This window comes from Eurosta solidaginis, chromosome 5 (genome assembly GCF_040869045.1).
Source record: "Eurosta solidaginis isolate ZX-2024a chromosome 5, ASM4086904v1, whole genome shotgun sequence".
Taxonomy (NCBI): domain Eukaryota; kingdom Metazoa; phylum Arthropoda; class Insecta; order Diptera; family Tephritidae; genus Eurosta; species Eurosta solidaginis.
Window position 1 is genome coordinate 32,460,171 of NC_090323.1, and position 21,400 is coordinate 32,481,570.

At 38.1% G+C, this 21,400-nt stretch overlaps 2 protein-coding genes across 7 annotated transcripts in view; both read right to left on the reverse strand.

The window, feature by feature from the left end:
- The window catches only part of bru3 (bruno 3), a 431,221-nt gene extending 413,775 nt beyond the window's left edge, over positions 1–17,446 (reverse strand). For all 6 annotated transcript variants that reach the window (XM_067786536.1, XM_067786534.1, XM_067786532.1 and 3 more), the window contains exon 1: positions 17,272–17,446. In XM_067786536.1, coding sequence (XP_067642637.1) covers positions 17,272–17,439 — 168 coding nt within the window. In that variant the 5' untranslated portion in view covers positions 17,440–17,446. The remainder of the gene's footprint in view (positions 1–17,271) is intronic.
- LOC137251744 (CUGBP Elav-like family member 4) overlaps positions 1–21,400 on the reverse strand; it is a 922,306-nt gene that overhangs the window by 36,811 nt on the left and 864,095 nt on the right. The gene's annotated exons all lie outside the window — the stretch shown is intronic.

The window sequence follows — 21,400 nt, forward strand, 5'->3', positions numbered from 1 at the left end:
TTATCCCGTTCGTAATCTCCAAATAATCGGATGTATAAGATAAGAAATATATAGTAAACAGATGTACATACCTAAACGAGTTTTAATATAAATATAAAAAAAAAAATGGCAAAAAACCCCCTTATCTGAACGATCGGTTGTATGGGATATATATTATATATAGCACCGATCGAAATGATTTTTACAGGCAATCTTCTAAGATATATTAGAATATATATAACCAAGTTTCACGTTTTTGTTTTGGAAATTAAGGGAGAAATGGCTAAAAACCTTTCTATCTGATCAATCGGTTGTATGGGATATTATATATATATCCCATACGAAATGATTTTTTCATGAAATCTTCTATGATATATTAGAATAAATATCACCGAGTTCCACGTTTATACTTCCTAAATTAAGGGAGAAATTGCCAAAAAGCTTTCTATATGAATGATCAGTTGTATGGGATATAACTATATATAGCTTCGATAAGAGTGGTTTTTTAGGTTATATTCTATGATATATTAGAATATATATCACCGAGTTTCACGTTTATACATTCTAAATTGCGACAGGAATGACCAAAATCGTGTTATCGAACGATCGGTTGTATGGGAGATATATGTTATATGGTCCGATCCTACCGGATCCGGCAAATGTGCAATATAATACAAAAGTACATGCTTGTGCCAAATTTCATTGAGATATCTCAAAATGTGAGGGACTAGTTAGCGTTCAAACAGACAGACGAACGGACACAGGGACGGACGGGTGACAGACGGACATGGCTATATCAACTCAGTTCATCGCCCTGATCAATTCGGTATACGTAATGGGGAGTCTATCTTCTATATTTCTCAACGTTACAAACATCGGACCAAAGTTAATATACCATTTCATGTTCATGAAAGGTATAAAAACCTTGTTGATATTAGTATTGCCAATTGAGGTGTGATTTAATTTGCAAATTTATTAGTTTTGTATTTATGCTGCCATATATTCGATTTGTATACGCATAAATCAAGCAACACTATGCATTTAGAGATATATATTATTGACAATTCGCAAAATGCAAATGTAACAAAAAAAAAAAAAAAATTATAATAATAATGAATACAAACAAAAAACAACTAAGGAAGGCTAAGGTCGGGTGTAACCGAACATTACATACTCAGTTGAGAGCTATGGAGACAAAATAAGGGAAAATACCATGTAGGAAAATGAACCTTGGGTAACACTGTAATGTGTTTGTATGACATGTGTATCAAATGGAAGGTATTAAAGAGTATTTTAAGAGGGAGTGGGCCATAGTTCTATAGGTGGACGCCATTTAAGGATATCGCCATAAAGGTGGACTAGGGCTGACTCTAGAATTTGTTTGTACGATATGGGTATCAAATGAAAGGTGTTAATGAGTATTTAAAAGGGAGTGGGACTTAGTTCTATAGATGGACGCCTTTTCGAGATATCGCCATAAAGGTGGAGCAGGGGCGACTCTAGAATTTGTTTCTATGATATAGGTATCAAATGAAAGGTGTTAATGAGTATTTTAAAAGAGAGTGGGCCTTAGTTCTATAGGTGGGCGTCTTTTCGAGATATCGCCATAAAGGTGGACCAGGGGTGACTCTAGAATTTGTTTGTAGGATATGGGTATCAAATGAAAGGTGTTAATGAATATTTTAAAAGGGAGTGGGCCTTAGTTCTATAGGTGGACACCTTTTCGAGATATCGCCATAAAGGTGGACCAGGGGTGACTCTAGAATTTGTTTGTACGATATGGGTATCAAATGAAAGTTATTAACGAGTATTTTAAAAGGGAGTGGGCCTTAGTTCTATAGGTGGACGCTTTTCGAGGTATTGCCATAAAGGTGGACCAGGGGTGACTCTAGAATTTGTTTGTAGGATATGGGTATCAAATGAAAGGTGTTAATGAGTATTTTAAAAGGGAGTGGGCCTTAGTTCTATAGGTAGACGCGTTTTCGAGATAAACCAATAAAGGTGGCCCAGGGGTGACTCTAGAATGTGTTTGTACGATATGGGTATCAAATTAAAAGTATTAGTGAGGGTTTTAAAAGGGAGTGGCCCTTAGTTGTATATGTGAAGGCGTTTTCCAGATATCGACCAAAATGTGGATCAGGGTGACCCTGAACATCATCTGTCGCGTACCGCTAATTTATTTATATATGTAATACCACGGACAGTGTTCCTGGCAAGATTCCAAGGGCTTTTAATTTCGCCCTGCAGAACTTTTTCATTTTCTTCTACTTAATATGGTAGGTGTCACACCCATTTTACAAAGTTTTTTTCTAAAGCTAAATTTTGCGTCAATAAACTAATCCAATTACCACGTTTCATCCCTTTTTTCGTATTTGGTATAGAATTATGCCATTTTTACACCAATACAAAGTGAGAACAGATAAGAACGTGGACTGAGTTTAGTAAAGATATATCGATTTTTGCTCAATTTATCGTGTTAACGGCCGAGCGGAAGGACAGACGGTCAACTGTGTATAAAAACTGGGCGTGGCTTCAACCGATTTTGCCCTTTTTCACAGAAAATAGTTATCGTCCTAGAATCTAAGCCTCTACCAAATTTCACAACGATTAGTAAATTTTTGATCGACTTATGGTATTAAAAGTATCCTAGACAAATTAAATGAAAAAGGGCGGAGCCACGCCCATTTAGAAATTTTCTTTTATTTTTATATTTTTTTGCACCATGTCATTACTGGAGTTGAATGTTGACTTAATTTATTTATATACTGTAAAGATATAAAATTTTTTGTTAAAATTTGACTTAAAAAACATTTTTTTTTAAAAGTGGGTGTGGTCGTTCTTCGATTTTGCTAATTTTTATTAAGCATATATATAGTAATAGGAGTAACGTTCCTGCCAAATTTCATCATGATATCTTCAACGACTGCCAAATTACAGCTTGCAAATTTTTAAATTACCTTCTTTTAAAAGTGGGCGGTGCCATGCCCATTGTCCAAAATTTTACTAATTTTCTATTCTGCGTCATAAGTTCAACACACCTACCAAGTTTCATCGCTTTATCTGTCTTTGGTAATGAATTATTGCACTTTTTGGGTTTTTCGAAATTTTCGATATCGAAAAAGTGGGCGTGGTTATATTCCGATTTCGTTCATTTAAAAAAAAAACGATCTTAGATGATTGCCCAGGAACCCACATACCAAATTTCATCAAGATAACTCCAAATTTACTCAAGTTATCGTGTTAACGGACGGACGGACGGACATGGCTCAATCAAATTTTTTTTCGATACTGATGATTTTGATATATGGAAGTCTATATCTATCTCGATTCCTTTATACCTGTACAACCAACCGTTATCCAACCAAAGTTAATATACTCTGTGAGCTCTGCTCAACTGAGTATAAAAAAAGTTATTATACAAATCAAAATTGGATATTAGCTAGCGCTTGCCATTTATAATTTTATATTTTTTAATTTTATTTTGTATGTAAGGTAAAGAAATGAAAATTTGTTTATATTTTGTTTTCCTAAATTTTAATTTTATGCGCGAAATTTGTTTGAAAAGTTGTAGTGTCAATAAAAGCTTTTATTTATGATATGCAAAATAGGTGAGAAATTGAAAATATAGAGTGATTAGAGCAGAAATGTATTATGCTGAATAATAAAATAATACAAAAATTTTTAAATTTATACTTTTTCACGCGCCAATTAATATTCTTCCTCAAACTTTATTTTATAAATGCCTATGCTTAAATTTTTTTACGTAAATAATTAAATTTAAGCTAAGCTACAGTTTATTATACTTAGTAAAAAATTATGAGTGTAATTAGAGTTGTTAGAAAATCGGGTTTACAATCTAATAAATTAGAACAAAACAGTCGGTAGTGTAAAAATGATGAGTGCAATTAAATATCTATTTATGACCACTTAAATCAAATAACTAAGACAATGCACTTGTTAAATATTTTATTCATAATTATACACTCAAACATAAAATTTTCTTGTTTGAGTATTTGTATTTAAATATTTTCAAGTGCTCTTAAATAAATCGCTCACTATCAAATTTTTTACACCCACCAAAAGCAAAATAAAAATAACATAAGCAACCCTCCAGCGAATCGCACTAGCTCCGAACTAGGGCAGAGCTGTAGCTTTATGGTACTGTACTAGTTCTAAGGCGATTTAGCCGCCACTACTTAGTATGCGCATTTCTCTGCGCTCCCTTTCAGCATGCATCAGTTTCGTCATAACTATAAAGGCCATCTTGCTCACAGAAGTCCAACAATCTAATTGTCCGTACATTCGTGGAACTAAATTCCTAATGGAAGGCTCCTCTCCAAAAACTCTGTGTACAGTGATTCTTTCGCCGTAAAAACGAGGGCAGTGAAACATTACATGTTCTGCGCTTACCAGTTCGGAGGGACAGTGTGGGTAGAAATGATTCCCCTCTATCCCTCGCTTATGTAGATATTCCTTGAAGCCGCCGTGCCCGCTCAGATCTGATATATTCCGAACTAGCCTGAAGGTCCAGCGCCCTATTCTCGATTCTTCCCACCGTTCTTGCCACCTAACTATTGTTCGTGACCGTGCGCTTTTCTTAGCATCTTCAGATGGTCGGCTGATTCCAATGCCATACAGATCGGCAATTTCATATGAGAGTAGATCTACAGGGATTTTTCTGGATAAAATATGGATCGCATCGTCGAACACCGATAAGCACATGCTATTCGTATAGTAGTAATACGAGAGGCTGCCAGTATATCTTTTTGGTGGACCGTTTTGGATTCGTGCAATACTGGTGCCGCATATAGTATTATAGAGTTGGTTACGTTGGATAATAGCTGACGGATAGCTTCGCCTGGGCCACCGATATTGGGCATTATATGCGTTAGGGCTCCACTAACTCTAGAAACTTTCTCCCCCACCGCCCTGAAGTGCTCCTTAAAAGTTAGTTTTGAGTCAATGATTACTCTTAGACATTTCAAGGAAGGCTTTGATTTTATTTGATAACCTCCTATGGTTAGGGCTAACTCATCCACAGTCCCCTTTGAGCTCACCGAAACCACTTCTGTCTTATTGCCAGCCATCTCCAACCCCATATTCGTCACCTATTCCTTTATTCTTCCCACGGCGTCCTTACATAATGTTTGAAGGAGATCAGGTTTCTTGGCTATTGCTACTACGACAATATCATCTGCATAGCCGACAATTTCCGTGCCCCCGGGAAGGTCGAATTGTGGCACGCCGTCATACATCGCATTCTAAAGAGTTGGACCTGAACAGATCCCTGAGGGACACCGCCCATGATGTTGTGCTTTCTAGGTCCCTCATCCGTATCAAAAAAGAGTACTCTGTCGCTTAAATAGCTACCAATTAATCAGCGAAGTTTCGTAGCGCTGTCGTTATCTGCATCCAGTTCGCGGTGTTAAAAGCATAATATCCAGATTTATCAGTGCACAGAGGATCCTTTTACTTTGGCCTCCGGTTATGGCTCTGCGGGCTATATTGATAACTGTTTGTATTGTATTCATCGTGGATCTCGATTTTCGAAATCCAAACTGACTATTTGACAAGCCACCTGGGCTTTCCAGGGTATGCTTCAGACGCTCACTAATAATACGTTCGAGAATATCTCCTATTGAATCCAACAAACAAAGTGGCCTGTATGAAGATGGCTGTTCGGGTATCTTAACAGGTTTCAGCAAAAGAACCAGTCTTTGAATTTTCCATGAGCGGGGGAAGACGCCTTCTTGGAAACAGGCGTTGAAGAGATCCGCATATACCGATGTTCTATATTTGGTACTCCATCCGGTCCTGGAGACTTGCTGTCCCCATCTCTTTGTATTGCATCTAGTACCTCCTGGTACTAGGGATTTTCATACTTTCGAGGTCCTCACTTTGATAGGTCCAGTAATGTTGTGTCGGAAAAAGAGTTCTTCTCATTAGCATCGGCAAGTAGGCTGCTCTGATTTCCGCACTTAAATTTTCGCCATCACCGTTCTGTAAGCTAATCCCCAGGGATCAAGATCAGCACTATCCATCAGTTCTTTGAAGCACGCTCTCTTGCTCTTTTTTATAGCATTTTTAAGCGCCGTTCTTTTTGTTATGTAGGTATTGTGTAGCTCATCATATCGTGGCGACGGGCATGCCCTCTCTGGCCTTCCCCATGCCTTGTGGCATTTTGTACGGTCCTCCGCTATTTCCTCGTTCCACCAATATGCCAACTTCTTCTTTGTAGTTGGTTGGGAGGCTACCACTTTTGATAACACTGCATCTTGGTTACCAGCTATTTTTGGGTTTTTGGTGATCTTCAGTCTACTAGTTCGTCCGTACCCAGTACATAAGGCCATTAAAAAAGTACAAGCCCATATTTTTAGTGATTCACCGACTCTTTCGAAAGCCACACCCTAGCAGTGTTTACCATTCTTATCGGTAACTCTTGTACATGCGCCAGCTGATCCAGTGTTCGCTGTGACCAGCTCTCCAACTCTATCGGCAGTACGGTCGTATGCGCTCCTCTCAACCCACGAACTAGTCATATGTAGCGCCTACACTACATGCACATTCGATTATTAGAATTGTCGCGCAAAACCTTACATGAAGTTTAACATAGATAACCGTTCGTGGAACACCACATGCGTATTCCAAAGATAAGTCGGTCGATACGGCGCTGCAAAGTAAGGTTATAGACATGGAGAAAGTCTTGTAATATACGGAGATTTCCTTACGAGTCATCTAAACCGTCACTCATGGATGGTCTTAATTAACGGGAATCGGCTGCATGCTAAATTTCAGCAAAACTACTTCGCAATATGGTGTGAATGAGGCAACGAATTAAGTGAGCATGGGCAAGCCGCAGAGCGGGGTATTATCACCACCGCTGTTAATGCAGGTTTTCAACCAACAACTCGGGCGGTTCAAAGTGACACGCGTCGAATTTATGGCGTACGCTGCTGACGTTACAGTTAATTGGATTATGATATGCCTTCTCGCAATTAGCTCCTTGATGATTCCGGCACTTCGGGAAATACATACCTGGGGATCTAATGTAGGAGTTAAGCTAGAAAGCTGAGAAAATGGATAGGTTAATGAATTCGACTAGGCTCCGGCTTGGAGGAGTGACCCTGCGGAAGAGAACTTGTAAAAAATATCTAAGATTCATTCTAGACAGTAATTTGTCGTGGAAGCTCAATCTAGCGGAGAGAAAGGAAAAGGTCTCGAGGGTAATTTATCGCCTTCTTCATCTGGTTCGGTATTTACAGCTATTGTTAGGCTTATCCTATAGTTAGAGCCCTTAAGTGATTGACAGCCACACAAAAAAGAGCTTACCTTAAAAGAGTTGGGGGATGCAGGTTATCATTTACTAGCATATTGGGAGCCCAAAAAATAATGCCGACGGCTGCACCGCATGCCTTTCTGACATTGCCATCTGAAGAGCTGGTGAGGAGAAACACAGCTTCGACAAATGCAATTCATTGAAGACCATATCTACATTGTAGTATAGCGTCGTCCTAAATTGAACTGAATTCCTTGCCTGCGCTTCGGTGGAGCTCTTAGTATTCTAGACTCCATCTATAAGAAGATACATAGCTATCAGAAGCAGCAAGAAACAAAGTTCCTTAAAAGCCTCTAGTATATGCGTGCTCCGTCTACCACACCGAGGACTCTGTGTTCACGCCCGGACAAAGCAACATCAAAAATTTAGAAACAAGTTTTTCAATTAGGATAAAGTTTTTCTAGCACTCCGAATATATTTCTGCCATGAAAAGGTTCTCAGTGAGAACTCATCGGACTTTCAGATGACGTTCGGAGTCGGCATAAGACATGCAAGTCCCGTCTCGCTTATCTGGGAAAAAATAAAAGGTGCACGACGCAAATTGGAAGAGAAGCTCGGCCTTAAAAACTCTTCGAGGTTATAGCGCCTTATATTTTTTTTTTTGCATTTTCCAAGTCTGTAAGTCACCATTAAGGTATTAGACCGACCATGTCGGGAACAATTTTGTATAACTACATGAAACCTTCTAGGCCATACCGCCCTCCCACCCCTAGATACATGAGGAAATTGGGGTCGCCAGATCCCCGGCTGCTAAAGAAACAGGATTCGCCTCGGGCAGGTGAGATTGACAATTGGGTTGGAGAAGCTATAAAGCTGGCAACTCCTGGAATCAATTGGGTATTTTGGTTGCCTCTTACGACAGGCATACTTGCCGGGGGTATATTCTAAGCCCCCTCACCCGCTGGGGCGCCAGTTTTAATCTTATTTGCTAATGCTCCTCTCTACCTTACGCTTCGTAAAACTATTTTAGCCGGTAAAAAGTTTCGAAACTGGAAGATTCAGAAGAAAGTTCAGTGAGGCCCCTCTATGAGGAAGTTGAAAAGAGACTGCTACCAGCTTTGCATTTTATTTGGTGTTATTATTTACGCCATTGTAATGCATGCACTTGCGGTGAAGACACTATCTGGCTCCTTCCTTTTTCAATTAATTTTGATAAACGGAATTTTCTTTCAACGCATACACTTTCAGCTAATTTTAAAAATATTCACACTCACTTACACTCCAAAAAACAAAATTATTAGATAGCGATCATGTTTATGCATGAAGTGTTTATATACATTAAAAACGCACAAAAGTATGCTACAATAAGAGCACATAATCATCTTTTTTTTCGCGCAATTGGTAATTATTTAACACATACATCCACGCGCAAAATTAAGCTTTGTATGCGATAATAAAAAAAAAAATTTAAATTACTAGTATGAAAAGTAGCTTATGTTTGCTTAATGTGAGCTTTCATGCAATTTTAGTTAATTAAAATTATGTTTGTTTATTCTTGTGCAAAATATCATAATACAAATATGCATAGATATTTTTCTAATTTAAACAAGTAAGGACGGGACTGTCTCCGGTTGTGCCGAAGACTTCATACCTTTCATGAATGGGGCTGAACAATAATATTATCCCGTTCGTAATCTCCAAATAATCGGATGTATAAGATAAGAAATATATAGTGAACAGATGTACATACCTAAACGAGTTTTAAGATAAATATAAAAAAAAAATGGCAAAAAACCCCCTTATCTGAACGATCGGTTGTATGGGATATATATTATATATAGCTCCGATCGAAATGATTTTTATAGGAAATCTTCTATGATATATTAAAATATATATCACCAAGTTTCACGTTTTTATATTGGAAACTAAGGGAGAAATGGCCAAAAATCTTTCTTTCTGAACGATCGGTTGTAAGGGATAGGTATACACTATATACATATAGCTCCGATCAAAGTGATTTTTTCAAGAAATCTTCTATGATATATTGGAATAAATATCATAAAGTTTAACGTTTTTGTATTGGAAATTAAGGGAGAAATGGCTAAAAATTTTTCTATCTGAACGATCGGTTGTATGGGATATATATTATATATAGCTCCGATCAAAATTATTTTTTCACGAAATCTTCTATGATATATTAGAATATATATCCCCGATTTTCACGTTTATATTTTCTAAATTAAGGGAGAAATGGCCAAAAATCTTTCTATCTGATCGATCGGTTGTATGGGATATAACTATATACAGCTCCGATCAAAGTGATTTTTTCAGAATATTTTTTATGATATATTATAATATATATCACCGAGCTGCGCGTTTATACTTTGCAATTTGCGGCAGGAATGAGCAAAATCGTCTTATCTGAACGATCGGTTGTATGGGAGATATATGTTATAGTGGTCCGATCCTACCAGATCTGACAAATGTCTAATATAATACAAAAATACATCCTTGTGCCAAATTTCATTGAGATATCTCAAAATTTGAGGGACTAGTTTGCGTTCAAACAGACAGACGGACGGACAGACGGACGGTAGGGCAGACGGACATACATAGCTATATCAACTCAGTGCGTCGCCCTGATCAATTCGTTATACTTAATAGTGAGTCTATCTTCTATATTTCTCAACGTTACAAACATCGGACCAAAGGTAATATACCATTTCATGTTCATGAAAGGTATAAAAATACGAATGCATACTTGTGGTTGCACTTATTAATATTTGTTTGCGTAATATTATTATAATTTGTTATCTCATTGTTTGTTTGCTATATGTAAATGTGTGTGCGATATCTTTTGTCGTTATTGTTGCTATTGTTTTTTTTTCAGATTTTCACTGAAAATATTTATAGTTGTATTTTTTCCATGCTACTAATAAATACCAACATAATATTTGCATATGAATTGCTCAATTCACGCTTTGGTGGTAATTTGTGCAGTGGCGCCTAAATGTATGCAATGCAAGCGGGATTGAGTGCGCGTACGATTGCGTTGCAACGTAAAATGGTAGCTTTATTTAACGCTAAAAATTCATTGCTACGACATCGTAATTATTATTTAATACGTGCTTACAAAGCGTATTATTTTTTGCATATTTTTTGGCGGTGTGAACAATAATGCAAAAACAGATTAAATATTAACAAATAAATTCCAGACGTGAATATGGTATTGCAAACAATTAACAAGCATATCTATGCACATTATTTTGATATGAAAAAACGAAATAGCAAGCAAAGCTTACTTTTCGCGCGCCTAATTGTAGGCAAGCTAGCAAGCAAGCTGCAATCACACACTACACACACACATACTCTCAAATGATGAAGTACAAATTGCGAGGGCAAAATTGAGTAATTGTTTTAAGTGTCAGACGACAGCAGGCGCATATCATAAATCATTGTATCTTTGCTGGGCATTTTGGCAAAGCCGCCCACAGTTGTTTTCTTGATACTGCAAAAGATATAGCATACTTTTAGGGTTTACATAAAATCCTATTAAAATGTAAAATTTAACCAAAAGATAAAGTATTATTTTATTATATATACACAAAGAAGTGTAGGCGACGGTGTAACAGCTAAACTAAAGGACAAGATAACAAGTTAGCAGCAGCAAGCACATTTTACAAGCCGTCACTTTTATGTTTGTTGTTTTTGGTTTGCCAAAGCACCGTTGTCATTTTCTTACAAAAACTAATCTACAAATTACATTGACAGCTTACATGAAACCATGTTGGGCAAGTTGTTGCCACATTACAACGCCACACATACACACACAAACACAAACACACACAAACACACGCTTGGCATCAAGCAATTGTAAATGCGCATTCTGATTAATGTATTTGCAGGTAACTAAATTTTGTAGCATATCCACAGGCGCTCACTCAAAGTAACTTACAACTATATAAGTAAGCCAGCAAAGAAATTTGTATTATAGAAACCTTTTTTTTTTTTAAGTATTTTGAAGCATGCAACATGACAAAATAGCAACAATAGCCATTAGCGTTAGACAAAGAGTCATCAATCATGTCGAAAGGGATGTGCAGAGCGACAAACTATTGGGGTGGTGCTGTATAAGTTTATGAGTGCCAATATGTAGATGTGATTACTTATTTGGCCTCGAAGCTAAAAAAAATGATGAAAGTTTATATTTACAAACAAACTTAACGTACATTTTTCTTTCTTTTGCGCCGCAGGCATATTTAATTTTCTTTGTTCGCCATAAAAGTTGCCTAATTTTAGGCGCATAAGCATTGTCACTGTCAGCTGTTAATTTACAGCCAAAGAAAAATAAACAAAGTCATAAGAAAAGGTTACAAACGGCATTGAGTAGTATGAAAATAATAATGTTTTGCTAGTAATTTATTTGTACAAACAAAGGTGATAATTTGGTGCAAATACTTCATTTTCAACACTCGTAAACAATGAGCTCTTTTGTGCATGTATGTGCCTCATACATATGTAAATGTGACTTTGCATCTTCTTTTTGTTGAAGTTTCTCTCGTTGATGTATGACATTTTATGTATGATGAATTATTTTGATATAAGAAGTGCTGAAATGGATTATATTGTGAAAGCTTTTAAGCTGCAGACTTACTGTAAATAATTAAATAAACAATTGTGAAGGTGTTGAGAGGCGCATAAGAAGCAGACAAAATTGTGTGTGCAGTAAAGCTGAGTGAGGAAATGAAAGATAAGCATTCATTTATTAAATTAATTGAAAATTCTTCTTATTTTGGGTTAACAACAAGGCAATTTTCTTTATTGCACTAACTTGACTAGTGGCCTAAGAACTTGTGTTAGTACAAAGGTTTTCCCCGAATAGCTTAAAGTCGCATTTTTCATCCGCCTTCTAAACTCAGCTGATATCTTAAAAGTAGTGGTACTAGAAATGAAAAGGATCTGTTGCCTCCTGAAGACGGTTGAGCGGTATATACTGCTCCAACTAGACAGCGCTGGTGGTGCTGTATTCACAGTTCATGTCCTGTGCTACGCGAGGCAACAAACATAACGACCATTACACTCATGCGGCTACCTAGTCACAGGAGTATTGACGGTAATGAAAATGCGAATGAAATGTAGTGGTAGTAAGAGTTTATCGATTACTCACACCAATAACAAGAGACATTTTGGTCTACCTCTATTCGAAATTGGTATTCTACAGAGACTTGTAGGATCACCAAAAGAATCTGCCCCGATTATAACCAAAAACAAACAGAAGATTTCCTATAGGTTAGGTTAGTTTGAACTGGCCGGTCAATAAAGACCTCACATAAACTGAATGTGTTCATAGTGTTATCACAATTTGTTTGACGACGAAGCGAAAGAACCCCAATCAGGTGCAAGGACATATGTTATAGAATAACGCCGTCCTCTTGGCAAATACTACAAGTTTTGTAGGACTCAGATTAATTGTTGCAGTTACAGCAAGAGAGTTGCACGGAAACAGTTACCAATTTGTCTGAGAATATACAGTAAGAAGACAAGATAAAGTTGTTGCTGTCATCCAAGAATGAATCGGCGCATTCGCGCCTTGGCGGCGTAGTCACTGTTGACGGATACAAATTAAAGACTGTGAAATAATTAATCTATCTGGAAACCATGATTAACAGTGAAAACAATGTCAGTATAAAAACCAAACGGATAATAACTATTACCAATAGTACTAATTTAGACTGAGTGAAAATTAAAGTCTTCTCTCAACAGCCCCTGTCGGAGTTATAGACGGTGCCGACAGAAGATGAGGTTGCTCATGTAGTGTTCGCGAGAAAAATTTTCTGGAAGATATATGGTCATGTATGTGATGCTAACGCCAAGTATCAAAGGAGGAGTAATTATGAGTTGTGTGAGCTTCACTAACTCATCGACGAAGATACTTCGGCCAAGAAAATGTTTCAGTACACACCGCAATGTGGGAGCAAGGTAAGGGAGACCTTCACTGAGTTGGGAGAGGCGGGTGGAGGAGGAATTTACTTTCATTGGTGCGCTCAATTGGCGTCAGTTATCGCGCAACACGGATCGTAGTGCCAGCTTGTGACGAAAAGGCCAAAATCGCCTAAGTGGTTAAGTGCCAACTAATGATGGTGATAGTGCAGATATCAAATTGTTGGAGTAAAAAAAGCTTAAGATACATCAAACATAATAAATAAACTACAGAAAGTGCATCAAAACGGTGCCTAGAACGCTACTTGGGCCCTGTCTCTCCGGTCGGCCAGAAAAAAAAAACCAAGCAAAAGAGCTCTCTTCAAAGCCCCCCAGTGGGTTTAGTGGCTTAGAATATACACGCGGCAGGTATGCCTGTCGTAAGAGGCGACTGAAATACCAAATTGTTTCACGGGGTTGTGTAGCGCAATTTTTCCAAGTGGTTTACAGCGCAATATATACATAGCTTCTCCAAACCAATTGTCAACGTCACTGTGGTGAATCCTGTTTCTTTAGCCGCAAATAGCCTGGCGACCCCAATGGCCTGGAAGGTTTCAAGTGGTCATATTAAATCGTTACCGAGATGATCGTTCTAGTACCTTAATGGTCCTTGTTACCAGAACATACCGGATCTGCATCCGGGAAAGGACCATCAACGTCGATAAAACTTCCCTAGGTCTTCAGAGAGTGTCCCTATCGCTACAATAACAACAACAACTCGCTGCATAGGTAAAGTATTTCAACATAAAGTAGTTGATCGGGTTTCTTAATGTGAACAAAATTGGTAAACACGATTTTTAGAAAAATTTCGATCACCACAAGCGCTGAGCTCAAAGAAGTTATATGCTTAGCCTCTCCTGCAAGTAATGGTCCCCTACTTTTGATTTCATGTAAAAATGTGGAGAGAGAACAATTACTAAATTTTCAGTGGGGTTGAAATATAAAAACTAAATTCACCCTAAACTTTATTTTAGTTTCTTTTTGATTAAGTTACAATCTCCAATTTTAATAGTTTTATGATAATCTTAGCATTGCCATTATTTTTGTTTACTTCACCTCTACTGTTCTCACACCTTGTTATGTTACAAAATCCTTCTTAAAATTTTTTTTTTTCTTTTCCACTTACGTCCCATTTCCTATGCAGTCCACCAACACGTTCATCCTTTTATCGATCTGATATCAAATTATCCTTACACATGTCGTTGATGCTAGCAGACAACAGAGCTAAATTGTTTACCAATTCAGCGTTAAATGAGGTGTGAAAACAAACAGCTGTTACTCTAGGTAGCCATAGCACTTGGCAAATGTTCATCGTTTGCTTTTTATTGCTTATTTTCTATCTATTTTATTGGTTATGTGAAAAAGTGGCGCCATATGCTGAGATATTTTTCTTTAACCTCTTACCCATAACGATTATAGGATTTTATCCTTTGATATTTTAAATCACCTGCGCCATATTGGAACATTGTGTGAATGAAGTAACTATATGGAGCATAAAATGAAGCTTAACTGTGCACATATGCATGTACGTTCTTTAAACTACTGAAATATTAAAAGAAAGGGGACTGAGAAGGAAAATGAAATTGTTCTTATCATTGCCTACATTTCTTTCTGCCTTGCAGATTTTATTATCAGCCGCATTGAAGAGTTAATTGCCTTATAAATATTATCAAGAAAAGATAGCAAAGCATGTCAAGGGCACAAAACGTACTCACCTCCCTGCTTTTAATACTAATAGACGTTTGCCCTCGACAAAACTAGATTCCGGAATGGCAGTGCTTAGAATTGTCCTATCAATCGCTATACCTAGACTTTTATACCATATGGCATGAAAATTTCTACCCTGAGGCTAGGTTGCAAGCTGATAAAAAAGGGGTGCTTATTGGACAGAAAATATGATGCGTTATGGTACCACAATTTTCGATGGCTAAACAAAGTTCCTAGTGAAATTCTTCGATGATTTTACTACATAAACGTGGAAGAATTTTCTCTGCATTTATTCATCTAAATTTAAGAAAGTAACAGAGCAAATTTAATCCAATATTAATAGCGCTAAAGACATAATCCATAAGCAAAGTAACAAAAGCAGAGTTTGCCGCTGATAATTTGCTCACGAAACAGAAACTGATTATATTCCCTGTTATTGTTGTTGTTGTTGTAAGAGTGCTCCGCCCCATCCAATAGGTGCGACCGATCACTAATTGTCATCAATGTACTCTAACGGGAGTCCAAGGAAACTTGCAGTTTCAACAGTGGTGGACCATAGTTGGAGGTGTGTTAGAGGCGTTGGTTCCACATTACGATTGGAGGATAATATTCCATCTCTTACACCTTCCAATAAACAATTTTCGATCTGAGTATGCAACTGAGAATTGGAAGCATATTTCTCTCTCGCTAAATGCCGCCGCTGCGAATGCTATGGACGAGTCCACTACAAAACAACTGGCACCATGAGAAATGTCCCGCTGCCTATCAAACAAATTCCTCTACCTATGGGGCCACGATGCGTGTGGGCGCATCGACGTCTAGTGTATGGGAGTGTACTCGTGACTGAAATAATGAAGAGAGAAGAATACTCTGAAAAAAGAAACGTAAGGAAAAGGGCGCGAATGAAAGAAGCTTAGTATGCTGACCATTAGGAATAATGCTTGAAAACTTGACCCAAGAATCGGGCTCCTAACTTTTCAAGAATAGGTAAAATTCCTTTAACGCCCTTTATATGGGAGTACTCTTATGACATAAGAAAGGAAGGGAGACAAGTAGTCAGCAGATAACAAGGTAAGGCAGAAGGGTGCGAGTGCAAAGACCTTCAGATGCTGGCCGCAAAAGATAGCGCCTGAAAACTTTATCAAATAATCGATTGCTTGATATTTTAAGACAGAGGAAAATTTCTGGAGGAATAATAAGGGTGTCTCGGTAACTGACATACCCGTACAGAGCGTGGTTGAGTTGTGCAGGAAGCAATTATACCTATTTCCTCATAGCAAAGGAAATAAAGTAATCGATACACTAACCCCTGATAACAATAAGCCGCTCTGCCACCTCACTTGTCAGCTGCTATGATGGCGTGAAAAAGGCTGAAGAATAAAAAGACACTGGAAAGCGATGGACTTCGCGATGATCAGTTCAATAGCAGAGGCGTATCGTAGGTAAATTTTAAGCACGAATTTCTATCCAAAATATGGTAGCACGAGCGATTGGATTTCAAGTGTCCTCTGCTCAATCACCAAGAAAGACGATCCAGAAAAGGACGCAGCCTTCTTAATATCTTGAGAATATGGTTTTATGAAGCATATTGTGTAAAAGACTAAAGCCCAGTCAACAAACTAAGTGAATCACACTTCAAGCTGTTGAAAATCAAACGATTCTCCGACAAGGCGACTACAAATTGTGCAAAATGCTTAAACTTATAGCGAAGTTGTGTGATGGTAGCGTGCTCCGCCTACCACACCGAAGATCCCGGGTTCACGCCCCGGAAAAAGAAACATCGAAAATTTTAGAAACAAGTTTTTTCAATTAGAGGAAAACTTTTCTAAGCGGGATCGCCTCTCGGCAGTGTTTGGCAAGCACTCCGAGTGGATTTCTGCCATGAAAAGCTCTCAGTGAAAACTCATCTGCCTTGCAGATGCCGTTCGCGGTCGGTATTAAGCAAGTAGGTGCCATCCCGCCAATTTGTAGGAAAAAATAGGAGCACGACGCAAATTGGAAGAGAAGCTCGGCCTTAGATCTCTTCGGAGGTTATCGCGCCTTACATTTATTTATTTTATTTATAGCGACGAACAAAAATTACGCTCTTCTAGTTGCTTATCATACCCGACCTGATGTACGGCGCGGACTTTGTCGAGAGAAAATGTGGTGGCAATTGGAGTATTTGAACATTTCTACGAAAGTTTTTGGTAGTTTTTTTTTTTACCCCAACGGCACGTATAGAAATCAGTTTAATGTCGGGCTGTATGAGCTGCGCGCAGTTATGAGCGTAGTGCAATGGACAAAATTTCAAAGCCAACACTGGCTTAAAAGTATTCCTCTAGACACACCATTTTGAGGCAGAGAATAGAGGAGATCTGCATCGAGTTGTTCAATATTTCATACATGCGCTGGTTAACACATATGGTTGTTGTTGTAGCAGTAGCATGTAATTGTGCTTTGTTCTTGTACGCTAATTTCGTTGAAGTCTCTACATCAAACCACCATAATTGTTTCATTGCTGCTTTTGTTGTGGTTTTACCCCGCATCATTCATTACAACATGCTAATGCTTTTGTTTTTCTTTGTATTCACTATCACTCACACTTTAGCCTAGTGTAATAATTATTATAATAAGTTCAACTTTGACATGCACTTCACACTTACGCGCCTATGGTAATGCTACTGCTAATGACAGCTAAACCGCAAATACAATTCAACTACTTAAGAGTCAACATAATGTATGTTTGTGCGATAAGTGTGTATTTGTCTAATAAGAACTACATCTAAGCTAACATATCGACATTTGTAAATATGAAAATTTATAGAGTTGAATGTAAATTTATGTTAATGGGGTTGTATATATGTGTACATCGCGTGTAAGCAGTTAATTTGACGTTCTTAACGTTAATAAACGAAACGAAGTGACTTCGTTTCGTTTATTAGCGTTGATTATCGTAACGAAATGATATCGTTTCGTTCGTTAAGCATGCCTGCGTGTAAGTCGTGTTTGTAACATAAGCATAAACGTTTACATATTTGTAATATCTGGCATACACTGACATACATACTTATATACATACACTGACGAGCAAAACTGGAACAATAATATGTAATATTACCTTTGTTATATAACAACAATAATATGGGTTAACATTTTTGTAATTGGACTTTGCATTCCCCTTTAGTACTATTTTAGCTGTTAAAGGACAAAAATTAGAAACAATCTACGCGTTCCAGTATTGCTCCTAATTAGTAGCCGTGGAATTTAATTCGAAGGTCACATTCTCGTATCTACAAATATTTTTTGTTTTTTTGTGGTTTAAGGCTAGTATTTTGTTGAAATGCGTTTTATTAGTGAAAAATTAAGCAAACAGTTTAGACCTTTTGCGTCGTAATCAGTCCACAGAGGAGGTCGGTAAAATCCTAGATAATACTACGGTTTTGGTAGTCGCAAAAAAATACAAAGGCGGGAGGCCTAAGAATATGCAATATGCGTGGCCAGAAACATTGACTTGCCTTTAAATTGCAAAGAGGTATCCTCAGCAAAGGAAAACCTATCGCTTTTGCAACAAAAACGCGTGTCTGGCCATTAGGGCGGTCGTTAAAGCGAACAGCATACAATGCAAAAGAGTAGAAATAGTAGCCTGATTTAACAGAGAAAAATAATTTAAAACAAATTTGTAAGTTAATCGGTTTTATTGAAAACAATACTTACATGAAGTAATAATATTTAATTGTCTGATCGATGCCCTAGATTGATGAGGAGTGTGATGACTAGCACCTAAGACCTACCTAATTATTTTCTAGCTTTTAGTATTATTATTACTTCATGTAAGTATTTTTTTCAATAAAACCGTTTAACTTAAAAATTGTTTTTTTTAATTATTTTATTTTCAAGGTTTTAGTCTTTATTTAATTGCCTATTATTTCTCATTCTATTTAGTTCATTTAGTGACTCATTATTACAAGGACTCTTTTCTGACAATTTGTTACAATCTAAGTCCTCAATACATAATCCTTGCAAATACTTTATTCGACTCTGCGCCACGTATGCTTGTCCCTCCTCCAACTTCAAAATATTTTGATTTCACTTCTACCGGACTGTTTGTAATATTTTTTCCAAATATGAGCCAAATCGGACCACAAATACGATTTTGGTGAATATCTCGATCCTTGCGCCACCTAGCGGGGATTTTTTCTTATTATTGCATTGTGATCGTGTTCTGAACTATATGCAAGTTACAAGCTTGTAGCTTATCGGGAAGCTAGTTAAATTTCAATTACAAAATTCGTGCCAACCAGCCATCCAACCAACCAGCCTGTCAAGTCAAGCCAAATAAAACCGTTTAAAAATGTGAAAGCCGCACAAGCGGCTTATAGCCGTCATGAAGATTGGGCGATTGGTGGTTGAAAATATTAGAATTTTTTGATTACTGTATTTTTATTTTTTACGTTATTGATGTCAGATGTGATCAACATAGCCAATAAAACAGGTGCAATTAGGGTGTATTACCTAAATCATCATACAACCACCTTCAAATTTGACAGTTTGTTTCACTTCGTGAGGTTTAAGGTAGGTGGTATTTGTCAAAATTGATGGCAGAATGAAAAAGGAGTGGCTGCACAATATTTTGAAAACGAGTTTGCCAGTTACAGTGGCCATTTTTCACTGTTGTGAGAGCAAAATCATTTTTCAACACGAAAACTATTCGAAACATACCTCCAAATTGGTACGAATTCGGTTGAGATTTCAAAAGATTCGAGACCCCTATAGAGCACTGATATGACCACAATCGAGAACTTAAGGAGTTTTAGCTTAACATCATTTCTGCTTAAAACCTTTGAGAGGCTGATAGATGTGTACATAAAGTCCAACGTGGATGAAAAGCTGATTTCCACAACACAACATGCGTACACCAAAGGCAAGTCAGTAGACACCGCATTGCATAGGGTGGTAATAAGCGTAGAGAAATCCCTGGAATATATGGAATATGCTCTAGGAGACTTCTTAGAGATTGCCGGGGCTTTCAATAATGTTGCAAAATGGGCGATTATGGATGGTCTTAATTACATTAAAGTACATCCAGCCTTAACGAGATGGATCGGCTGCATGTTGAATTGCAGGAAGATTACATCACAATGGGGATTGTACGAGGCCACGAAAACAGTGGACAGGGGAACGCCGCAGGGAGGGGTGCTATCAACTCTACTGTGGACGCTGGTCATCAACCAACTGCTCAGGCGATTTGATGAGGGACCCGTAAAACTTACGGCTTACGCGGATTATGTTGCAATTGTCATAAGTGGAAAGTGCCTTCCAACGATTAGCTCTTTGATGAACCGGGCGCTGCTGGATATTCATACCTGGGCATAAAATGTCGGGTTGAAAGTCAACGCGGAGAAGACGGATATGGTCTTGCTTACAAAGAGGTACAAGGTCCCAAATTGGATCAGGCCTTAGTTAGGAGGGATGACCCTACATGAAAAGCCTTGCACAAAGTATCTAGGAATCATCATAGACAGTAAGCTATCATGGAAGCTCAACGTGGAGGAAAGGGTGAAGAAGGCTTCAACGGCATTTTATACATGTAAAAGAATGCCGGGGTGTACGTGGGGCTAGTCACCCTATCTTTTTCATTGGGTTTTTACAGCAATTGTAATCCCTATCCTATACTATGGAGTTCTTGTTTGGTGGAAAGCCCCACAAAAAGCAACCTACCTGAAAAAATTAGAGGGGGTATGCAAAATATCAATGCTTAGCATTACGGGAGTCCTAAAAAAAACCTCGACAGCTGCACTGTAAGCCATTCTGCACATTCTACCTGTAGACCTGGTAGAAAAGAACATAGCTTTAACAACTGCAACGAGGCTCGGTGCCTCGGGCAGCTTGAACGCCGACCATACGGCCATAGAAGTATAGCGTCATCAATCAAAAGGCGAAAAGACTACCTGATTCCCCATCTGCGCTTCGAGTGCGATCTTAAGGTCACAATAGAGGTGGACGGTTGGCGCAAGGGTGCTCAAATGGCGGACGAGGCGATACATGTGTACGCAGATGGTTCCAAAGTAGTGGAAGGAATAGGGTCTGCGGTATACTGTGCTGATCTGGAAATAAACAGATCCTACAGGCTGCCGGATTACTGTGGCGTTTCCCAAGCGGAAATAGTAGTCGAAACCAAAGCAGTAGAAGCCCTGGACAAAAATAGCCCAAGCTGCAATCGTGTTAACTTTTATATTGACAGTCAAGCAGCAATTAAGGCAATAAACTCACATTCCACAGCATCTAAATGCGTATTAGAGCGCAAGCAGTCCCTGAGGAGAATCGGGACAGGGAGAAGCATACATCTATAAGCTTGCTCCGCAGACGTCCCAATTAGACTGGGCGAAATTACGTGAAGGAAAGAGGTGCATAGGATCGACCAAGCAGGAAAGGCGTGGGCTCAAGCGCGGGGTTGTAAAGTGTCGAATATTATGTGCA